The following is a 25,320-nucleotide window of genomic DNA, read 5'->3' as shown; positions in this document are numbered from 1 at the left end:
ATTTAACAATTATCAAATACTGTAGATGTGTGTCACACATCAAAAGGAGCTAGGTGATTGTTGTATTGGCTTTAAAAAATTATTTACTGTATATTGATGTAGTATTTTTTTTTATTTAATTGAATAAATGTTATAAATTTAAAAAGTTTATTGTACTGTTTTCTAGTGAAATACAAAATATATTTAATTTACGTACAGTGACACAGACCACTTATACATTCCTTTTAAAATGAAGGAAAATAAGTTTCATCAATCCTAAAAATTTTAATAGGTAAGGTAAATTGCGTAAGCTCTATTGAATGGTAATATTTTTGACTTTCAACACTGGCCAGAAATGGGCTATTTTGGCCAAAAGTCAAAATCTTTTAAACAGAACATGGCATTTTTAAATTAGATTTGGATTAACATTTTTCCTAAAGACATCTTCAACAGACCATAAAATGATATTGAAAGTGTCATGAATTCTAGAACATAGGTATCGGTCCATGTACTCAAATACACCTTAGTTTGTGTATCAACTCAAAACCCAACAATATCAGATTTTTCTCATTTGTTGTCTTTGGCCCATCCATATTTATACAGATTAAAATCAGTGCCAAATAAGTTATGCCAAAAGAGTTTATGTGAACAAAAATACTATGTAGCAGTAATAACAAATTCTGTTATTTCTGCATCAATTATGTATTATGCCAATTGTTTGTTTTTCCTAAATTGACAGTACATTAATAAAAATCACTTTCAAGACCATTTTATGGTAAATGGAGGCACAATTGAGACAAAATTATCTTATTTTAGCAGAATGATGGGGTAAATTTTATGTTTTGGAGCTTCCAATTTATTATAAAGTACTTAACTTTTCTATTGTCCAATATAGCCAAGAGCATCTGTAGAAATACGTAAAAAATCATTTGTATGCTGAAACATTTTACCATATTTAAATTAATGCATTTCCTTTGAATAAAAAGCATAACTATTTCTTTAAAAAAATGAAATCCTTGAATCTTATTGAGACTTATTTACTTCTTTATAGTTAATTTTCAAAATGTTTCCAATATAAACCTTTATTCTGCTTTATATCATGAATATTACACTTTGTTTCCATTACTTTTGAGCTTTTTAGCTCATGTTCAGGGTTAAAAAAATACTTTAAATTCATAAATTTAAATCTCAGCTGAAAAATATGAATTTATATACGTTAAACTTTATATAAATCATAAATGTTTCATCTTAGTGAGGTGTCGTATTATAATTCATGATTATATGATTTTCAACTCGTATCAAAGTTTATTTCAAAAACTTGATAATATAATAATCATTTATTCATATTTTTAACGATTGATATCACTTTAAATTTAGTACAATTATTATATTTGGTTCACAATACAAAATTTAATAAAATATTTTTATTTAATAGCATCATTTTTTCACATTCCTCTTTCAAACACCTTTACAACATTTTGATAAAAATGCAATAAATAATTATGAAAATCAAACATAAGAAAAATGTTAAAAATTCCATTATTGTATTCATAAATATTGGAAAAATTTTATTTTTCATAGTACATAGATAAAAGATAAGTACACATAAAAGTAATAAATATCTTTGTTATTTTTATTTTTGGTAAATCAATGATTAAGTTTCATCCATAAATATCTGGGAATGTGTTTTAGCAGGAGATTCTCTTATTTAATCATTGCCAATTTCACTATGGGGAAACAAAATGTGTATAAAAATATAAAAAATTAATTTATGTAAATTAAAAATGGACTAATTATTGCTTTATTAAGAATGTTTGTGTATTTACTTTAAAAAAATTTTAATTTTAGGCTTGCTAATTTTTGATATAACTAATACTAATATTAATTTTAAATACCTGATTGATGATGTCACATAGATTCTTCCTCCTCTTCTCAAGGTTTATTTCTTTTAAATAGTTGATAGTTTGTAAAATACTGGATCCTTCTATAAATTTCCAAAATTTGTGATAGTTAAATACAGTTCAAAAATATAGAGATTCTCCGCTTTTATACATTTATGAGACTTAATAGAATTCAGTTTTTCTGCCGTTAATTAAATACATAAATATATACACATTTGCAACAATGATATAAAATCAGCAGTAACTGTAGAACCACTGCCTTCTTTACTTGCTCTACATTAACTTGGGCTGTGATAATTTAAGCCATTTCATTAGTTGCTAGCATAATTATTATATAATGATCAATCTTCAAATATTCTTACTTTTCTATTCCAGTAGGTTCATTGCTAAACATTTCAGCTGGGACGGTAAGAGGAGCTTTTTCTGGCAAAAGATCTCTAAGTGGCTGTTTTGCTTGCAGATGTCTTTCAATTTCTTCTGATGTCATATGTCCATCACCTCTACTTATTGATAAAGTTTCGCGAAACTCTGATGGCTGGTTAATTTTAGATCCTCCTATTATAATATTAAAATATAAAAACAAAGAAATTATATGATTTGCATTAAAAATATTTTTCATGTAATAATCTGATGAAAGATGTGGTATTAAAATATTTCTTATATAAAGTCATGTTAAATGGTTTAATGGAATATCATTCAATCTTTATTAAATTACTTAATGGACTAGACCAGGGATCTTCAACCTTCCACATCCTTTGGAACCGTTCTAGTTTATAATATTCTTCAAGAAACCCTACATTTAGATAACAATTTTTAGTTTTTAAATTAAATTAATAAATTTAAAAACTTGTTTGAAAACCTATTTGATTCCAGTTCTGCCTGAAGATGATGTTTATAAATACATCAAAAGCACTTGCAGGATATTAAAATGTTTCTTAAAATGTTCTTTTAATATTTTAAATACCTAAATATGCATCCATGTATTCACTGACACACATTTATGTACTTAAAACATACTTAAAAATCTGACAAGAAGAAAATGTTATGTTCAAGTTTGCTATCAAAAATTTAAAGATAACATTTCAACATATTATAAAGACAATACTTTGCATTAATTTTCATAATTTTATAATGATTAAAATGAATAATAATCTTAGGCATGTTACTTTTTGTGAATAAGTTATGAGATTTTTTAGAAAAACAAAATTTTAAATATACCTGCTTTGGGTGGCTGTGTTTTTCTTGCAGACTTTTTCTTTTTAGCATCACTAGAAATCTGAAACATAAAAATTATTATTTTTATTTATAATATATTTAATTATACAGGCCTAATCAATATTCAGCCATAAAATTTAGGATAACTTAACTTATTAAAATTATATTAAAAATATATATAAAATTTGATAAAACTTCTATAAAATTTTAGCCATCTCTTTTGCTTCTCAACTGTCATCTGAGGTGAACTATTAAAAACAATAAACTGCTATTAAAAAAACACTTTAAAACCATTACTGTTTGTTATTTTCTTTATTTTTCTCATATATGCATTTTGATCTTTCGATCCTCCTTGGTACATTCACAGAGCTAATTTTATCCTATAAACAAATAAATATCTCAAAAAAAAGAAGAGCAAAAAATTAAAATACACTTCCTGCTTAAGTCAGAGGGTGCTATGGTGGTCCCATTATAAGCAAATGATTATTCTGATTGGCCACCATTACCTTATTTTATAATATAAGCTTATAACAAAAGACTTTGGTTATTTTTAAAACATTACGGTTGTTTGTAAGGTTATACTAAAGTGCTTTATAATGGAAAATGCCAATGTACAAGCTTGCTACTATCTCATTGAGTAATTCCAGTACATATTAAAATAAATCATTTGAATCATTTGAAATGTCAAGAAATCTTTTTATTTTGTTTAATATTATATTTTCTAATATTTATTTATTTATACAATTAAGGAAATGTCCGTGGACAGTTGATTTCCACCCCCTTTTAACAATTATATCCACATTAAAAACTATACAAACAATTCAACAATAATTAAGATAAAACAAAAGTAAAATGTATACAAGATAATAAAATAATAAGAATTATATATAAATAAATGGTTACTGTTAACAATTTGTTTACTAATATTAATCCTAATTTTTACAATTATAAAATAAGAAAAATTACACAAAAGAAAACATTTAAGAGAATTAAAATCACATGAATAAAAGTTCAAAAATAAAAGTGATGATGATAAAAAAGTAAAAATGGATGAAGGTTACCGATGCTAATATAAAATGATTAGTCATTGATTTGTATATAGCATTCGTTCGCAGGTACTTTTAAAAGTAGTATAATCTGTGGGCAGTATGGGTTCTATCAGTCTTGATTTATTGGCTATTCAATAAAATATTGATCTTTGGGAATGGATAGACAATAATATGGTGTATGTATACAAGCATAATTATGGGTTCTTTTATTGGGGACTCTCAGACCAAGCCAATAGTTATTTAAAATACCAATATTTAAAACAAAGTTAGCGGTCAAAATATTATATATGTTTTATTGGGTTGGGTATTCCAAGCTGAATTCTTGCTACTACAGGATTATTAGTATAAGGTAGGTTGCTGAGTTTATTTAGAAAAAAATAAATATTTGGATTTCTTTAAGGACTTTATTTCAATGGAATGGTGCTGTCATTGACCAGACTGACAAGCAGTAGTCATATATGGATTGGAAGTTCATAAAATAATTATTATTGGAAAAATTCATATAATTTTTATCTGATTATTAAGTCTCTAAGTTTCCATCTATAATTTAGGTTCATTGCAAAAGTTTAGGTAGTTAAGCAAACATAACACAAACACATCTAAAGAAACCAACACATATATTTATTTGTGTAGGTAGCAGAAACATGTAAAAATAATACATCATTAAACTAGCATATTATTAGATGACTGTAAATGAATAAACACACAAAGTGAGATGTGTTGCAAAAGTTTAGTTTCATCACATCCCCAGGAGAAATAATGATATGAACCTGCAAGTTAAACGTTACAAACTATTTCATACATGTTAAGAATAAAATTGTCATACTGCTGCAACTTTGAGTTGTGTGATTTGCTTGATATAATGTTTATGAAAACATGGGATGTGTTAAGATGTTATCTGCCTACGAGAGAGGCAAGATTGATGCATTAAAGCAGCAAGGGCTGTTCAACAGGGTCATAGCAGAACGGATTAATCGGTCACATAACATGGTGAACAATTATGTATGTAACCAAGAGGATTATAACCAAAAACCCTGTTCAGGATGTCCACGAGCACACAGGGAATGTCATCTTCGACAGATTGTAAACACCATAAAACAATCAGGATCATCACTCAGACAGTTTGCACGTGATCCAATGGTTAACATTCATATCAACAAATAAAAAGACAGTCAATTCCAAAAAATTTTTGTTAAAACTTTGGTCAATCACCTTTTATTTAAAAATAAAAAATTCATATCAACCCTATCAAGAGCTATAAGGCTCAACAGACAACTGCTGTACAAGAAGAAGAAACTTCAGCCCAGATTAACATCAGACCATAAGATAGCACAGGTAAAATGGGCTAGAAAACATTCAAATTGGAATACAGAATGGAGACGAGTAGTATTCAGCGACGAAAAGAAACTTAATTTAGATAGTTCTGATGGCTGGTGTTACTACTAGCATGACATCAGAGAGGATAAGATTTTTTTCCATACACCAAATGGGAGGAGGATCAGTAATGGTTTGACCGGATTTGGATGCAATGGGAAGACTAACATTGCATTTCCGAGTGGGCGTATGAAGGCCAAACACTACCAGAACTGTTGGATGGGCACCTCATGGCATTTGGAAAGAGGGTTGGAGGACCATTCTGGACATTCCAACAGGACAATGCACTAATCCATGTAATCCAATGCACACTACATGGGAGTGGTTCTTAGACAATGGTGTGCATGTAATGGAGTAGCCTGCTAATTCCCCTGACCTTAACCCCATGGAGAACCTCTGGGGATTCCTCACTAGGAAGGTATATGCCAACGAACGTCAGTTTTCAACTGTTGCAGAACTCAGACAGCCATCACCTCTGTACAGGACAAGATAAGTCAAGATGTGCTCCAGCGACTTTTAGACAGCATTCCTCATTGTGTTTTTGACATTGGGGTGCAAAAAGAGGGGTTTCTGGAACAATAATATGTAATTTTAAATGATGGAACTAAACTTTTGCAACACATGTATTATTTCATTTTGTGTATTCATTTACAGTTGTCTAATAATATGCTAGTTTAATGATGTCATATTATTTTTACATGTTTCTGCTACCTTCACAAATAAATGTATGTGTTGGTTTCTTTAGATGTGTTTGTGTTGTGTTTGCTTAAGTGAAAGGAGTGGACCTAAACTTTTGTAATGCATCTTATATTATAAATTTAATTAATTCAAAAGCTAAACACATTGATAAATTATTAAGCTTTATTATTACATTTAAACAATTTTGTCACTTTTTGTGTTTTCATGTAACAACGATGTTATTTTTTATTTTCTAGGTAGAGAAAAATCAAATTAAATTGATTTTGACAATGTAAGGACTAAAAATATTTTGAACAATGTCAAAAATGTAAACAGGTTACCTAATAATACCATAGAGTGTAAAAAGCCTAGCATTCCTTGATCTAAAAAGTCTATTACATATCCCAGAGTAAATTATTTTAGGAATTTGATTTCTCTGAATAAAGATAAACTCTTAAAAGAGAGATGGCATAACTAATAAAATAGTTTTTCTTCAATAAAATATGATTTCATAGTAACTGAAAGATTTAAAATTTACATAATATTTACTATAAAAAATTCTAATAATTTTCTCTGTTAAAATTATATTTGTATCTAAATCCTTCTTGTATAATATTAATTTTCTAAAAGATGTTTCAATCTGTTTATATCATTTATACAAACATTAATATAAACACTTTATTTTAAAAACATAATTTTTATATATGATTACTTACAACAGATGTATTAACTACAGATGTACCAATTGATGTAGTTGAGGTTCGATTTTCTGCATTTATTATAGGTAAAGGTTTTTTCCTATAAAAATAATTTTTTTTAAATAATAATAATAATAAATATTTAATATTGTATATAACAGTCTTTTTTTTTTTAAATTAACTCTTTCTGCCCTGTGGGCTCTAAGAGGGCCTCTTTTTGCAAGCCCATTATGAGTTTGGCCAGGCCCACAATGGAGCTGCCGGGTAGTGAGGGATGGGGCCCGACATATCCAAACGGACCACCCCCAAAAAATTCCTGGGGATTTTTCGACCCGTTTGGATTCGAGCCCACCCGTTTGGATTCGAGCGGTCAAGGTGGCAGTCCCCCAGAGTGGTAGGCTGCCACCTTGACCGCTTGACCATCCGGCCGCTTGTATATAACAGTCATGATGTATAAACTGTTCTTTAAAAAATAATAAAATTTCCATTAAAATTATTTACATAAAACATTAAAAATAAAAAAATATTTATAATCTATTCACCGTAACATTAAAACTTGTCTCCAATTAGATAAAATAATATTTGATTTGGAAATGAGGATTATGAAAACAAGCTACATCCAAAATAAAATCTTATCAATTAGTTTATTTAAATGCTCAAAAATAACATTATTATATTTAAATAATTTAATAATACTTATTAATTTATAATACTAAAATCTGAGAACAGATAACAAATAAAGTTTAAAGAAATTAACTGTAGTATGGTAAAAAAAAATTTGGAATTATCAATCCGGCAGTCAACTTCAGTTAATGATTCTACAGATCCATTTTCCAGGAGATTACTTTATTCAGGTTAAATATATATTTCATGTTATTCCCCTCTTCAGTTTGATCCTATTTAACATTTAGCCTTCAGTTTACCAGTGATCCACTTGGCACACTATAACAATATGCCAAACATTTGCAACCAAACAGTATAAACCTTATTGAAACTTTCATAAAAAGTACTATAGTTATACTTATGTTAAAATAATAAGGGAGTAAAATTTCTCATAAATACAAACATTCATGACTGACATAATCTATGCAAGCTGGTGTTGACTTATTCTAAATTACATAAGTACACAATTTATGTAAATTTGTCTTGGAAATTATGCAAACTTGTCTCTCCCCCTATCGAAAATATACGGATACCAGGAATCATAAACCTGCAATCTTATATTCTCATTTATTCTCTGTTCATTTTTGATTGTAATAATTTCCAAATGTGTGAACTATTCTCTTTTTAACTTTTACAGTATTTTTATCTGGTTTACATCCTAGTGCATTACAATGGTTTACAACAGCTGAATTTACACTATTATATTTTATATTATTTATGTGTTCTTTAACCCTCTGGCCTATTGTTATAGTGTGCCATGTGGATCACTGGTAAATGGAAGACTAAATGTTAAACAAGATTAAACCAAAGAGAAGAATAACTTGAAATGCATATTTAACATTAATAAAGTAACTGCCTGTAAAATTGATCCATAGACTCATTAACTGAAGCTGATGTCGGTTTGATAAGTCTGAATTTTTAACCTTACTACAGTTAATTTTCTTCAATGATTATTATACAGAAAAAATTTTTTAAAATTGAATAGACTTTAAGTTTAAAGGGTTGTTTATTCATCCACAAAATAAAAAAACAGAATCATTAAAAATAAAAAAATATTTACAATTAAATAACTGTTTAGAAGGGAAAAAAGAAAGATCAGAATTAAATATTTACAAATACAGTGAAGCATTTTAAAATACAGACTAATTGGGGCTGAACCCTATCCAGATTTTCAATTTGTCTGAATTTTCAAATATACAATATATGTATAAATTAGCATTTTAAGTACTAAATCTAAGTTTAGATATTCTAAGTTCAAGCCAGTCTTTTATAAGGAATGTAGGAATGCTTACAAAGATTCAAAATGTAAACAACCAAAAGATCAACAACAATGAACTTACCATTGAAAGGATTAACATATAATTTTTGATGGTCAAATCCAGATTTTTGACACTTCACTATATTTAGCCACAACAGTAGAAACTGGAATAAGTATTTTTGTAATACTGTATATATATATATTAATATATTATTAGAATTTGAGTGTCATTAAGGAGATGAAGAGATGATAAGCATTTATAATTGAGACAACTTTTGATCTAAAAACTAGAACACGAATAACAGAGATCACAAATCTAACAGACAAGGTCCCATATGTGATGGTAAGACTCAAACTGCAGGGTGAGACAAAAGGACAAGAGATTCTTTTGTCAAAGGTATGTTGCCTTGGCAGACAAAACTGGTTCTCACTTGTAAGCACCAATATATATTGTGTATAGGAGAAACTTTTAAAGATTTATGCATATACTGTATAATATAATTCACTTTAGCTATTTTTAAGAAAGCAGTTGATGGCATTTCAGTAAATATACTTAGAGCCTTTTTCTGTTTCCAGTAATGTTTAATAATAATCAAATGTTTAAAGACAAATATACCAGATATATTGGTTTTATATTTTATAATATTTTAATGTTTATTTTTATGTTATTTCTTGTACTTTTCCTGTAGTTAGTTACATTGGTATTGCGCAATTTTTGTATTTTATGTATTTGAAAGTTTTATTTTTTATTTGAAATACATTAACATTCCAAAATACATTCCATTTCACATAGACCTGAGGAAGATCTCGTATAAATTGAAAACATTTGTCTTTAAATGTCTGATTATCATTAAACATTACTGGTGTTAGAATGTCCCTAGTGGGGGAGGATAAGAGCCTGCATTTTTTGAGCTGTGTTCCGGGTTTTTATGGAAGAAAGTCTCTGTAAACTTGTACTGTGCTGTTATCTGACTGTGTATTTCAAAGGTAAATACACCTTACATTTTGTTTATGCCATGTCTAGTGTTGGTTCAAGAACCTCGTAACATAGTGTTACAACAACCGGAAACAAAAAAAGGCTCTAAGTTTAATGAGGTTTTTATTAGTATTACTTTCCAGTCTTATTTGTTATGTAGTTTTTCTAGAAATATATACAGTGAGATTAAGTGAAAAGACAATCCATTTAATCCTAAAAAAGTATAAAGGTATAATAAATAAAAACTTTTAATTCAATTTTTAATAATAATTTCTAATATTTTGTTTAAATATCTATATTAATCACACAGTGAAGATTCCTTCTGAGTTTATACACAGTTCTATATGATGCTGTCACTGTTCAAAGCAATAGTGTAAATCAAGTGTTCCACACCGTTTTTCTACTTGCGGCACACCCATGACTCAACACAGCACACCAAAATGTTATTCCCCTCAAAAACGTATGATATGATACTATTAATAGAATTATGTAATGCCACTAACCTATTATTATTGTTATTAAACAGACATCAACACCTGTGAGTAATTTTTTTTACATATAATTTCTTAGAATACATAAAAATGCATGGCTTGTAATAAAGAATAAACAAACATCATCTTATTTCATCAGTACTTGCAGCAGAGAATGAAATACAAGCATAAGAAACACAACAACTGTGATAAAAATTAGTGATGTAACGAATATTTGGTTACTATTCGGTATTCGGCCTATTTTTCACTATTCGGCCGAATACCGAATACCTAAAAACAGGAGTTATAAACAACAAAAACACAGTAAATTAATCATTTTGGTATTTAGAGTTAATGTTATAGAGTTAGTGTTGTTTGTTTATATTTATTATAACTTGTAACTTGCACAAAATAAAAAAGAAAATAATATTAGTCACATGTATTCACAATTTATAATTACATGTACACATCTATCGTTGGAGAATCCTCGCACATCTGAGGGTCTGACCCTGCCTATCCTTCTTTTTAAGCGCTCGCCTTTGCTCTTTCCTTTCTCTTTCCTCTATTGCTCTAATCCACGTATGCCTGTGCATACATCACAATACGCGCTCACGATACTTTCGATTCATCACTTTTCCGTCGTAGAGTTCCCATTTTACAATTACGTGACTCAACCTGGTGATAATGAAGAAAAGAGACAGATAGGACGTCGATATAAGTCACAGTTATGATTTCACAGATTCGAGACAGCTTGATAGCCTGAACGGCCCCAGGCTTTCGCCCGTGCACGCTAAGTGACTTTCATTACAAGCATTTAGCTTTCCGAAGTCTATGACAACAATTGTTTGGCATTGACGGCCGCGAATTTCGCGCCAATAAGCTACTTCGACTCATTTGATTATGTTATCGACTCAATTTCATATTTATTTTCACATTTTCACTTCGCGGTCTTTCTCTGTTCTTTCTCCGTTATTTACACGTGTAGGACATTTCATTGTTATCCACATTTGATATCATCACTTATCACATACTGCCATGACGCTCATGTCTGTCCGCTTCAACTGTCAAGAATTAACGCGATTGGCGAAGCGTAGTGACAGCAGGCCAATAGAGAGCAGGGTCCTTGCCATAATGCGGTTTGCGCGCCAATTTCCGTACGTGCAATAATCGAGCCGAATAGTTTGGCCGAATATTCGGCTATTCAGCCACGCTCCTGGCCGAATATTCGGTATTCGGCCTGAGGCCGAATATACTATTTGTTACAACACTAATAAAAATATATAAATAAAATTTGAAATTAACAGAATATGTAAAAGTTCACATCACACCTTTCACCATGTGATGGCACATCAGTGTGCCGTGGCACACCCGTTGCAGAACACTGATGTAAATCTTATTCTGTAAAACCATGTTTACATCTATGTAATAATGTTGCAAACAGAATTTGTTATCTCATTATGAATCCTAGCCTGTATCATTTTTGTGAAAGAAGACCTGAATCATTTTGATGTACAGTACATTATTTTGTGCTGTACACTGTGACATTCCATTTCACATAGTATTTAAACAAACCATTTTGTCTAATGATCATAAAATCAGCTGCAGCTACTCACATCTGTGTTATCCTGAGCCATACTTTATACTGTGTCATTCTTTGATGGTTCATTGAAAAACCAACAAACAATGGATCAGCAACAAATCATTTCATGAACCATTCATGTGTCATGCTGCAAGGTCTTTTGCAACATCCTAACTGGTTTATCAAATAGTAACAGCATATTGTTCGCAATGTTGTTACATAGATGTGGCATGTGTAAGACTATGCAGGAACTTCATTGTTTTTGCCTTCACCTCTTCTACTGATATACTGTGTAAATGAAGTTAATTTGACTTAAACTTTGAGAAAAGAGAGTCACAAAGAGTAAGATATAGATGAATTGGGAAGGAAATTAGGTGCAATAAATTTTTATTGAATAAAAACTACTTTACAGACAAAGCATTAAGGGATGGTGCATTATTTTGATGTTTTCTACAATCCTAGCTGTTTCCTTTGCAAAATGAGTCAAAATTTCAATATAATAGCATTAATTGACAATCTGGTCATTGAAAACCACTCTGCCGTTGCAAAATCTCAAAGAAAGCAATGAATAACCAGCAAACAAAATCTTTAAAATATACCAGCAAACATAATTTAATATAAAGATGCTATGACAAATGTTTTCAATCTGAACAGGATCTGCTCCAGGTCTAAAATGTTCGATAGAAATAGAATGCCAAAGATACAGCTTTTGGATTCTCATTCTATTGAACATTTTAGACCCGAAGCAGATCCTGTTCAGATCGAAAACGCTTATAGCATCTTTATATTAAATTATGCTTGCTGGTATATTTTGTAGGTTTTGTTGGTGTTATTTAATAGTGTACAACCAGCTTTCAGAAGGTTTAGAAAGCAATGACCTAAGTGGTCATTTTTCATACTCTTCTTGCCTTCTGAAAATCATTTTGTAATTCAAAACCACATGAACAAGACAACCTTTATTGTAAGTCTCAGTTTATAATTGAAAAGTTTCTGTTGCAGATTTCTTAAGATTGATGAGAAATTTGATATTAACTCATTACTCACTTTCCAAATCAGACTTTTTCTTATTGAGCATGTGTCCAAGCTAAAGAACTCATTACTACTACAGAGTAAAGAAAACAGAATAAAACTTATGCTCTGAGAGAACAGTTTAAGTTTAAATATAGTCTGTTTATTTTTCTCCTTCTATTATCAGTTCCTGAGTTATAGAGTTGATCTCATAATTTCTGTTGGATCTGAGTATACAGGTAGCCCTCAGTTTACGCCGTAGTTCCATTCCTACAAAAGCCGGTGCAAATCGAATTGGTGTAAAACGAACTCACATTTACAGTAGTGTATAGGGTTAGGTTCTACATAAGTGAAAAATAAGCAAATAATTTTGTTTATTAATACAATATAATACAAAATACATATAAATTTTTAATTTTTAAAATGTATTTTATCATAAAATAAAGTGAAATGTTTTTATTAGAAAATTTTTAATTTCGGATCTCTTACATTTTTCGGAAAAAAGTATCCATCTTTAATCGTTTACATTTTTTTGTTTTCTTTCATTGAGAATTTCGGAATATGGTTGAATAGATGTGATGATGCTTCTTTTTACATTTGTACTTTGCTCCCAATCATTGTCTAACTCACAAAGTTCATCCATCAAACTTTCCATAGTTGAAAGGATACGTTAATCCAAAGTAGAGCTATGGACGAGCGAAGACTCTGATTGGTTGACCACCGGTTGCCGTAGCGCATGTATAAGGTCAGTTTGAGCGGGAAAATTCAAGGTGGCTAAGGAGAGATAGATATCATCTGGCTAAAAAAAAGTATTGTCTGGCCAACAAGAAGTAAATTTGTCTCACTAACGATAGTTTGTGATCACCGGAAGTGCTACTGCATCGTAAGGTGTTTTCCTGAACGAACTGATATGGGATACATTCATTGGCGCTATGGATTTGGATGCCATTTATTGGACTATTAAGTTTGATAACTTGACTCGTGGGTACCTAAACATTTAGTGTTTTAATATTAATTTAATGCAAATGTATACATACCCAATAATATTAAACAGAAAAACTAAATATATTCAATAAAAATCTTTGTTTTAATGAATGTACAATGTCACGGCTCAATGAACACATCAACACTGAAATGAAAATCAGTCTGGCATAGGGAAATTCAGGGAATTACACCGCGAAACGGCAAATTGCGTAGTGGCATTATTGTGAATCAGTATAAATTGAGCTGGCGTAAACTGAGGGCTACCTGTATTAATATAATCATTATTTAATTCAGAGTAATTAATCTCTTACAAACGTTTATTCAATTTGTAAAAAACTGTTATGTTATTATTTATATATGTAGAGGAAAGATATTTAAATATAAAATTCATAATTACTGTAAAAATTTAAGTTTGTTTCATTTTTTTTTATTTTAATAACATACCCTGTGAAAAAAACAAAAGAGAGAGTTCACCACTAACATTTTCCAAACTGCTCTGAGTTCTTCTTCAGGTGTTAAATGGAATTTCTGATAAAATATAAATGATTTGGATTACAAAAATTTGAAGAATCATTTGAATCCATTAGGATATCATGGCAGCCTTTGACCAGGCAAAGCTCATCCACACTTTGCCTTGCACAGAACACCTAAGATGGTTACAGGCCATTCACATATATAAATCGAGCCTCAATGCCATGTGCATCAATTATAAAGAGGAGTTGATTTTGTCAATAGCCTGACAGGCACTGATGGACACCAATCTTTAAATGTCAAGAACTGCCAGCCTTATGAATACACATGTGTGGCATGACAAACATCTCTTGTGTAACGGATTCACATAATTCTTCAAATTTTTGTAATCCAAATCATCTATGTTCCATCAGAAATTCTGTTTAACACCTGAAGAATAACCCAGAGCAGTTCGAAAACATTAGAGGTGAACTCTCTCTTGTTTTTTCGTCACACACTGGTCATAGGTTCACAAGATACGTTATTTTACCTGGTGTTATGTGTTGTTTATTTTTTTATTATTTATAATATAACATTAGAACAATTTCAATTATAATTTCAAATTCTTTAAACTAATCAAAATCAAGCAAGTAATAAAAATACTCATTAATTATTCTAATTCCTGTTTAATTATTGCACTCATTTGTAAATATGAATGTTATTAATTTTTGTAGAAAATTTTAACATAATTTTTACTAAATTACAGAAATATTAAACTGTTTTGAATAGTAACATTACTATTCAAAACAGTTTAATACTTTTGTATAATTTTCTTAAAAGCATATTTAAATTATAATAATTGGATGAACTAATTAAAGAAAACTATTGGTTAAATAATCAATAGGTTAACAAATATTGATTGATCTAAAGAGATCAATATTTGTATACTTTTAAAATGGCAATAATAAGTATTATTGCCATTTTAAAAGTATACAAATTATTCAACAATATTATTCAAAAATTTATTGTATAAAATGTTTTTTTTAAGGAACTAAGCAGAGGTGCACAACCTGTGGCCTGCGGGCCACATACGGCCCCTTATCAATGTTTATGCGGCCCGCGGACGGTACAGGCCAAATCCCTTCTTTCAAAGTTTCTAAGTGTAGAACTTTTCCCTTTCACAAAGTCGTTAGCACCCAACTGTTTTATAACTTTCCCTGAAGTGAGAAATGGGGGGTTGTTCTAATAAGTCTATTTCTAGCTAACACTTTCTGGTTTAGATATCGAATATTTTAAGTCTAATACATAGTATTATAAAGATTTTTTGAATAATCAAATAAAATAAAATGATGTTAGAACGTCATTTCCGATGTAATCAGGAAGTTTCTATTTTGGCGGGAAATCTTCAATTTTATGCTTCGAAAAACTTGCTTATTCGTCTAAATCAGGGGTTGCCAAAGTGGCCGATATGGACCCCCAGGGGTCGATGCAACATCATTGGGGGGGTCGATGTGGCTAAGGGGTCACAAACTTTTTTTTTTGCTTAGACAGAGACCACAACCCACAACGTTTTTTTTTCGCTCATACATATATACTTGTAATAAAATTTTACGATGGGGGTCAATGGGAGGCTTTGGAAAATGATTGGGGGTCGACAGTTAAAAAAGTTTGGCGACCCCTGGTCTAAATAGCATCAAATAACAAAAATAAGTGAAAATAGCGCTGAAAAACCATGAAAATAACGATTTTTTAGCATTTACATTCTAGATTCTGATTGGTATAGTCAAATTTGAATCAAGCTTTTCTGAAAAGACGCTTATTCGTCAATCTAATGTCATTCAAACTAGAAAAAACTAACCAGAGTTCAAAAAGGAATGTACAAAAAGCTATAACAACCAATAATTTACAACAATATCTCTCCATAGACTAAGAATAGAAAAAAAATTTTTTCGCATCAAATTTATTATTATTATTAAGTTGGACCAAGAAAATTAATACTGTAGTTGGAATAGAGCCATGAAAGAGAAATACCCACATATGAAGATGGATTACTCTGACCAAGTTAACACCCTCCTTACATCATTCAATGAGAGGTTTGGTGAATTCCAGAAATACAAGATTTACCTGTAACTTTTTTCAACTCCATTTGATGTGAAAGTGGAAGATGCCCCTCCAGATGTCTAACTTGAGTTGATAGACATCCAGTGCAGTGATGAATTGAAATCACAGTTCAAACATTCTAATCTCCTCACATTCTACAAAGAACAGCCAGATACATCATTTCCAAAACTGAAAGACAATGCTCGATTTTGTGCAAGCATGTTTGGCAGTACCTATGTATGCGAACAGGCATACATAGGTACTGCCAAACAAGCTTGCAAGCACTGCCAAACAAGCTTGCAAGTTTTCACTTATGAATTTAAACAAGTGCAAAACACAGAACAGGTTAATCAACGAGAATTTGGAAAATCTGCTGGTTGTTTCAACATCTGCCATTACACCAGACATCAAGCCAGACATCAAGCATTACACCAGACTCCAAGTGATTAATGTGATGGCTGAGATTGGATTCCGCCAGCATCCAATCTCAGCCATCACATTAATCGCTTGGAGGTCCAGCCCCCAGTCAGTAAACTTAATTCTAATTTGGCCCTTCTCCACAAAAGGTTGTGCATCCCTGAACTAAGAATAAGGAAACTTTTAAAGTTTGTCCATTGAGATTTTTTTTGTAAATTTTCTAAATTCAAACTTATTTTATTTAAAAATTATAGAAAACAGAAAATATATAACTAAAAACATTTAATAGAAAAGAAAAATTATTAAATTAATAAGCATCATATCATACTTTCTGACAGCCGTTATCTCTCCTTTTCTTTCAACTTCACTATCACTTGATACTGTTGCATCTGAATCACTTGAAGATGTTTCAACTGTTTCATATTGAAGAAGACGATCAAGTAGAAAACTGTAACAGAAATTTGTCTAAATAATTTTCCAATAGAGAAAAGAAATTAATATTCTACTGTTTCCAGGCAAAAAGAGTAATATCCCCAGATATTCAGATATTTATTTGAATTTAAACTTATATTTAAGTGACACATTTTAATTTAAGAGCTAATTGAATGAGAAGCTATTGATACATATTGGTACATTAAACTGATTTCAGCCTAGAGATCTGAATCTACTGATTTGCAAAATTCAAAATCTAAAAAAAAAGAAAAAAAAAAGAAAAATTAAGTAATGTAATTAATCATTTTCAGCTAAAAGCAATTTATTCATCAATTAATGAGGAAAGCAGAATGATGAATACTCCAATTTCTAATGTGAAACTGATAACACTGACTTATATTGGGAGTTTAGTTTCTCTGCTAGTCTCCCTTGTATAGTTATAACCCTGTTGTTAGCCTCTACTAAGCTATTATATTCTTTCTCATATAACACTGACACAGAGAAATTTTATTAGAAATGGCAATGAAGAAAAGCTAGTTATTTGATTGGCTAAAGCACTTCTTTGATGGCTGTGAAGGTATCGAAGATGATCTTACTTGGATTTTACTTTAACTTAAACAAATAGAGCAAGCATTACACTGTTCTACAAATTTTGACTTACATAGGAAGCACCATAAGTTTCTGACCTAATCTACTGTGTATTACTGAAGAACATGTCAAGACAAGTATACAAAAGATTAATGTCTTATTAATATTTGATGCAAATCTAGTGTCTGTAGTACTAACAGGTAAGCACCTTTTAGTATTACAGACACTAGATTTATATAGTAAACGTCTGTATACTATATGGAAGCAAATTTTAAATTAAAAAACTGGGAAATCAAGTTTCTTACAAAAGAAGAACAAGTATCCACAGGAATGAAGCAACACTTAAGATCATGTGTATGGGGAAGCTTTGCCATCATACACCACCATCAAAGAAAGGTCTAAACATTTTTGATTAGCCTATTACTTTAAAATACATTTAAAAAAGAAGGAAACACTAACAATGTTATCATTACCAAAGTCTATAACAAAAATAATACCATACAGAGAAAAATAAAAAATAAACCACTATAAAGTAAAGGCAGCAATTAAATTTAAATATATAAAAATTAGAAGAATAAAAAGAAACTTAAAATGATTACTTATGAAACAAGATAATGCTGTAGGAGAAATATGGAAAAAGAAAATAGAAAAATATAAATGTAATAAGCAAAGTAAATTAAACAAAAAATTAGGATATCCAACAATAAAAGAAATCAAAAAATGGAAAAATCAATTAATAGTTAATAAGATAAATATAGAAATACCTAATGATATCAAAGAAATCCTGTATGAAGGAATAGATTGCAATGGGCTTAGCCAATGGGACATAATAGACATAATACCAAAATTAGTTATTAGATAAAGAATTATTTTAAAATGATAGATAAAGATTATTTTAAAAATATAGATAAAGATTATTTTAAAATGAAAATCAGTAATATAATAAAACATTACACTTCAAAAATAAAAGAAAAAAAAAAAAAAATTAGAGAAAAATATTACCTAAGATATAATAATAAAATTAAGCTATTAAATAATTTCCTAAAAAATTATAATTTAAAAATCATAAAAGCTGATAAATTTAAACAGATTGTTCCAGACACCAACCAAATGCCGAAATTCTATCGGGCTAGTTTAAGGCTAATTACTAAATGAATTACATAACCAATTTGGCTCTAGAGGTAAATGTTAGGTGCCATCTCGTATTAATATTAATAATTATAAATAAATTAATTTAAATAATTTAGAACCACTGGGAGAAAAAAAACATTGATGGTTATAACATCTTATATATGCTGGAAGAGGAGATTGGACTGGAGGTCCAGACAGTGTAACTGGCAACGCATCTGCACAGTAAGCAGGAGTTGTGGATTAGAGTTCTGCTCTGGGCCAATTTTTTCTCCCAGTGGTTCTAAATTATTTAAATTAATTTATTTATTTATAATTATTAATGTTAATACGAGATGGCTCCTAACGCTTACCTCTAGAGCCAAATTGGTTATGTAATTCATTTAGTAATTAGCCTTAAACTAACCCGACAGAATTTCGGCATTTGGTTAGTGTCTAGCTATATTATGTATCGAGTCTAGCGATGTTGTTTGTACAGATTGTTCTTGTTAGTGAGGAATGGGTATTGAATAAACCAGAGTTAGTTAATAATGGTAAATTTAGAATATTGCCAACAGATCTAATAGAAGTTACAGGAGTAGAATTAAAAAATAGAATTAATAAATTACAAAAGACAAATAAAATAGAAAAAAGAAACAAAGCAATTTATACTAAATATTGGGAGTAGTGGAACACCAAAATTAAACATGCAACTAAAAACACAATCCTGGAGCAATTATTGACTTTATATACTCTGTTTTGTATAATTTAGAAATATATATATATATATTTTGAATATATAAAAATTCTAAATTTTCCATTAAAAATGCAGACAACTTTATAAATGAAGTAAAAAGTATACAAATAAATGAACACCACAGCTGAATGGCTAGTTCAGATGTAACTGAGATATATCTGTCCATAACATGGGAAATGACTGAAAACAAATTAAAAAGTTTAGACGTGCCAGATCACATAATAGAACTTACAGAAGTAATTATTTTTTATGAATGATAATTTTTACACACAAGAAATAGGAATAAGTATGGGATTCATAACTGGTCCATATATATTTACCTTTGTATATCTCTCTCTAATGGGAAGCAATATAGAGAAACAAACAATCATTATATAATGGAATGTGAAATTGCTAGAACCTCAGCAATGTTGTCATGTATAATCAAACTCAGATTGATAACTTGAATATTTATATTTGAAAACGTTATACCAAAATGAGAGCCAATCAAACTTTTTTTAATGTCAATTTTGTATTCAACACCCCAAATAAGTAAAGATTGGGTGTTTTCATTTCTGTAACAAAATGTGTAGAACAGAAATTGTGAAGAATAAGAAAGTATTGAAGAAATTAAAAATGACTGGAGAAATGGGTAAACAATTCATGATTTCTCTTCCATGACATACTGCAGTTTAATATTTATATATTGATTTCAAACACAGTCAAATTCATTTTTTTCTATCTACTTTTAAAATGGTTAAGGCACTAATAAATCTGTCTTGTACACATAAAATATAATTAAACCATTAAAAATTAATACTGTATTCACCATTTAAAAATATTTATTTATGCTTTAAGTTTAAGAATTATATATCAATAAAGTTATAAAAAATTTACCTTTTATCTCTAGAAACTTTAAGAAGTTTTCTTTGAGCTTTTTTTAATTCATCTTGAAAACATTCATTTTCCTACAAAATTTTTTTTTATCATTAATGATAAATTTTACATATCTAAAGCTTATGTAATTTGTCTCTAGGAAAAAACAATGAAATTTTAAAAACTTCTTTCTAAATTAAAAAAAAATCACAGATTATTTTATTTTTTTCATCCCAGATAATAGATGTTTTAATACTTGCTATATATAAAATGACTAAAATTATAATTTAATTTTTTAAATACAATGGTAAATATTTTCCCATAATTTACAGAATTTCTCAATTAAATTTAGAAAAATGTCTTAACATAGTTTCTATGCAGATAAGTGAAAATATTGTTGTAATGTCTAATATTTATTATAAAAAAATTTTAAGTTATAGTATATATTATTATTTATACATTAGATTTATTATTATTAACTATTAATATTCATAAATAAAAAATAAATACATAATGATATTTTAAAGTGTATTACTTACATATATTAATAATTTGAACTTTCTCTTCAAATTTCTATATTTTTGTCTATAATCAATCATATCATTCTTAGTCTCATCTATTCAAAAATAATAACAACAAATACAATAAAGACATCATTTTTAAAATAAATATAAATATTCTCAACATTTTAACAACATTTTTATAGTTTTAGACTCTAAATTTTTTAACATCAATATATGATTTTTTATAAACTTAATTATGAGAAGCAATTAAATTAGATATATAAATAATAAATATAATTACCATTTTTTCATAATTTAATTTAATATAAAAAATTTTTACTATTGAATAATAATGAAAGTCAGAGAAATGAAGAGGATCATTTAATAAATATTTGATACTATTATTAAATTAATTGTGTACTCTCTATTAATTGTGCACTCACTCTCTTCTGCACTACTTAAATAAAATACGATTCAATTCTTAACCTCATTCTAGTATTGTATTTCAAACTTTCTAGTTTTTAAAATAAACTGATTCTTCAAATTCTTTAAATGGTAAATGTTATTCATCTTTCTGAAGGAGGAACTATTTTATTAGTAATTATTAATAAATAAGTAGAAATATGTATTTCATTTCTTGCAGCTTATAGAAGCATTGACTCATTAAAACTGTCAATGCCAATGTTTTTAAATAAAAGCCTGTGTTTTAATTGAAAATATTCAGTATATACACAATTTAAATTATGTAAATTTTTTAAATTTCAACTTCTTGCTAAATTTTTAGCTATTTATATAATTTTATATTGTGTTTGATTTCTGCCTAGATTAAATAAATCTATAATTTTAAAGAGAAATTATTTTATTTTTAAAGTAATATATTTCATTTTTAATACATTGTTTGAGAGAATTGAAAAGTTTTAAAAATAATTGCAAAAAATTATAATGTAATTGCTTACCTGAGACAGGCATCATTCATTCAAGATTTTGGTTTTCTACACTGAAAAATATACTTAAAAATTAATCAATATTTTATTTAATTAAAAAAAAAAAAAATTCATTCAGTTTAAGAGGTCAGAGATCACAATATATTATTTTGTATAAAAATATATCTGTGTGTTATTGTTAGAACTTTTCGTTATTATGATAAACATACTTTCAAAGTTTAATTATAGCTATTCATTAAGATAGCAATAAATTTGTTTTATGTAAATAAATTTATCAAATTATAAAATATAGAGTCTAGCGATGTTGTTTGTACAGATTGTTCTTGTTAGTGAGGAATGGGTATTGAATAAACCAGAGTTAGTTAATAATGGTAAATTTAGAATATTGCCAACAGATCTAATAGAAGTTACAGGAGTAGAATTAAAAAATAGAATTAATAAATTACAAAAGACAAATAAAATAGAAAAAAGAAACAAAGCAATTTATACTAAATATTGGGAGTAGTGGAACACCAAAATTAAACATGCAACTAAAAACACAATCCTGGAGCAATTATTGACTTTATATACTCTGTTTTGTATAATTTAGAAATATATATATATATTTTGAATATATAAAAATTCTAAATTTTCCATTAAAAATGCAGACAACTTTATAAATGAAGTAAAAAGTATACAAATAAATGAACACCACAGCTGAATGGCTAGTTCAGATGTAACTGAGATATATCTGTCCATAACATGGGAAATGACTGAAAACAAATTAAAAAGTTTAGACGTGCCAGATCACATAATAGAACTTACAGAAGTAATTATTTTTTATGAATGATAATTTTTACACACAAGAAATAGGAATAAGTATGGGATTCATAACTGGTCCATATATATTTACCTTTGTATATCTCTCTCTAATGGGAAGCAATATAGAGAAACAAACAATCATTATATAATGGAATGTGAAATTGCTAGAACCTCAGCAATGTTGTCATGTATAATCAAACTCAGATTGATAACTTGAATATTTATATTTGAAAACGTTATACCAAAATGAGAGCCAATCAAACTTTTTTTAATGTCAATTTTGTATTCAACACCCCAAATAAGTAAAGATTGGGTGTTTTCATTTCTGTAACAAAATGTGTAGAACAGAAATTGTGAAGAATAAGAAAGTATTGAAGAAATTAAAAATGACTGGAGAAATGGGTAAACAATTCATGATTTCTCTTCCATGACATACTGCAGTTTAATATTTATATATTGATTTCAAACACAGTCAAATTCATTTTTTTCTATCTACTTTTAAAATGGTTAAGGCACTAATAAATCTGTCTTGTACACATAAAATATAATTAAACCATTAAAAATTAATACTGTATTCACCATTTAAAAATATTTATTTATGCTTTAAGTTTAAGAATTATATATCAATAAAGTTATAAAAAATTTACCTTTTATCTCTAGAAACTTTAAGAAGTTTTCTTTGAGCTTTTTTTAATTCATCTTGAAAACATTCATTTTCCTACAAAATTTTTTTTTATCATTAATGATAAATTTTACATATCTAAAGCTTATGTAATTTGTCTCTAGGAAAAAACAATGAAATTTTAAAAACTTCTTTCTAAATTAAAAAAAAATCACAGATTATTTTATTTTTTTCATCCCAGATAATAGATGTTTTAATACTTGCTATATATAAAATGACTAAAATTATAATTTAATTTTTTAAATACAATGGTAAATATTTTCCCATAATTTACAGAATTTCTCAATTAAATTTAGAAAAATGTCTTAACATAGTTTCTATGCAGATAAGTGAAAATATTGTTGTAATGTCTAATATTTATTATAAAAAAATTTTAAGTTATAGTATATATTATTATTTATACATTAGATTTATTATTATTAACTATTAATATTCATAAATAAAAAATAAATACATAATGATATTTTAAAGTGTATTACTTACATATATTAATAATTTGAACTTTCTCTTCAAATTTCTATATTTTTGTCTATAATCAATCATATCATTCTTAGTCTCATCTATTCAAAAATAATAACAACAAATACAATAAAGACATCATTTTTAAAATAAATATAAATATTCTCAACATTTTAACAACATTTTTATAGTTTTAGACTCTAAATTTTTTAACATCAATATATGATTTTTTATAAACTTAATTATGAGAAGCAATTAAATTAGATATATAAATAATAAATATAATTACCATTTTTTCATAATTTAATTTAATATAAAAAATTTTTACTATTGAATAATAATGAAAGTCAGAGAAATGAAGAGGATCATTTAATAAATATTTGATACTATTATTAAATTAATTGTGTACTCTCTATTAATTGTGCACTCACTCTCTTCTGCACTACTTAAATAAAATACGATTCAATTCTTAACCTCATTCTAGTATTGTATTTCAAACTTTCTAGTTTTTAAAATAAACTGATTCTTCAAATTCTTTAAATGGTAAATGTTATTCATCTTTCTGAAGGAGGAACTATTTTATTAGTAATTATTAATAAATAAGTAGAAATATGTATTTCATTTCTTGCAGCTTATAGAAGCATTGACTCATTAAAACTGTCAATGCCAATGTTTTTAAATAAAAGCCTGTGTTTTAATTGAAAATATTCAGTATATACACAATTTAAATTATGTAAATTTTTTAAATTTCAACTTCTTGCTAAATTTTTAGCTATTTATATAATTTTATATTGTGTTTGATTTCTGCCTAGATTAAATAAATCTATAATTTTAAAGAGAAATTATTTTATTTTTAAAGTAATATATTTCATTTTTAATACATTGTTTGAGAGAATTGAAAAGTTTTAAAAATAATTGCAAAAAATTATAATGTAATTGCTTACCTGAGACAGGCATCATTCATTCAAGATTTTGGTTTTCTACACTGAAAAATATACTTAAAAATTAATCAATATTTTATTTAATTAAAAAAAAAAAAAATTCATTCAGTTTAAGAGGTCAGAGATCACAATATATTATTTTGTATAAAAATATATCTGTGTGTTATTGTTAGAACTTTTCGTTATTATGATAAACATACTTTCAAAGTTTAATTATAGCTATTCATTAAGATAGCAATAAATTTGTTTTATGTAAATAAATTTATCAAATTATAAAATATAGAGTCTAGCGATGTTGTTTGTACAGATTGTTCTTGTTAGTGAGGAATGGGTATTGAATAAACCAGAGTTAGTTAATAATGGTAAATTTAGAATATTGCCAACAGATCTAATAGAAGTTACAGGAGTAGAATTAAAAAATAGAATTAATAAATTACAAAAGACAAATAAAA

The 25,320-nt window shown here is 27.9% G+C and overlaps 1 protein-coding gene across 6 annotated transcripts; it reads right to left on the bottom strand.

Annotated features, from left to right (window-relative positions):
* Positions 1-1,521: 1,521 nt before the first annotated feature.
* Positions 1,522-24,918, bottom strand: LOC111641572. Of its 6 annotated transcripts, none has more exons than XR_002759433.1 (9): positions 21,998-22,044; positions 21,078-21,154; positions 20,560-20,630; positions 17,128-17,247; positions 6,913-6,994; positions 3,099-3,156; positions 2,243-2,435; positions 1,875-2,168; positions 1,522-1,706 (listed from the first exon to the last, which is right to left on the bottom strand). XR_002759433.1 is itself a non-coding variant. In XM_023387768.1 (9 exons), exons 1-8 carry the CDS (start codon positions 24,885-24,887, stop codon positions 1,912-1,914), a joined length of 669 nt encoding a protein of 222 aa, XP_023243536.1. In that variant the 5' UTR covers positions 24,888-24,918; the 3' UTR covers positions 1,522-1,706; positions 1,875-1,911. The 6 variants fall into 6 exon arrangements, 5 of the variants coding, with proteins under 5 accessions (XP_023243536.1, XP_023243527.1, XP_023243551.1 ...); XM_023387768.1 differs by lacking the exons at positions 20,560-20,630; positions 21,078-21,154; positions 21,998-22,044 and adding exons at positions 23,434-23,504; positions 23,952-24,028; positions 24,872-24,918 and having other exon boundaries at positions 1,875-1,963; XM_023387759.1 differs by lacking the exons at positions 21,078-21,154; positions 21,998-22,044 and adding exons at positions 23,952-24,028; positions 24,872-24,918 and having other exon boundaries at positions 1,875-1,963.
* Between the last annotated feature and the right edge of the window lie 402 nt (positions 24,919-25,320).

The sequence above is a fragment of the Centruroides sculpturatus genome, unplaced genomic scaffold (genome assembly GCF_000671375.1).
Source record: "Centruroides sculpturatus isolate CEXI.00-Female unplaced genomic scaffold, Cexi_2.0 scaffold151, whole genome shotgun sequence".
Taxonomy (NCBI): domain Eukaryota; kingdom Metazoa; phylum Arthropoda; class Arachnida; order Scorpiones; family Buthidae; genus Centruroides; species Centruroides sculpturatus.
Note: the sequence above shows the minus strand (reverse complement) of the source record. Positions and strands in the feature narration are given on the sequence as shown.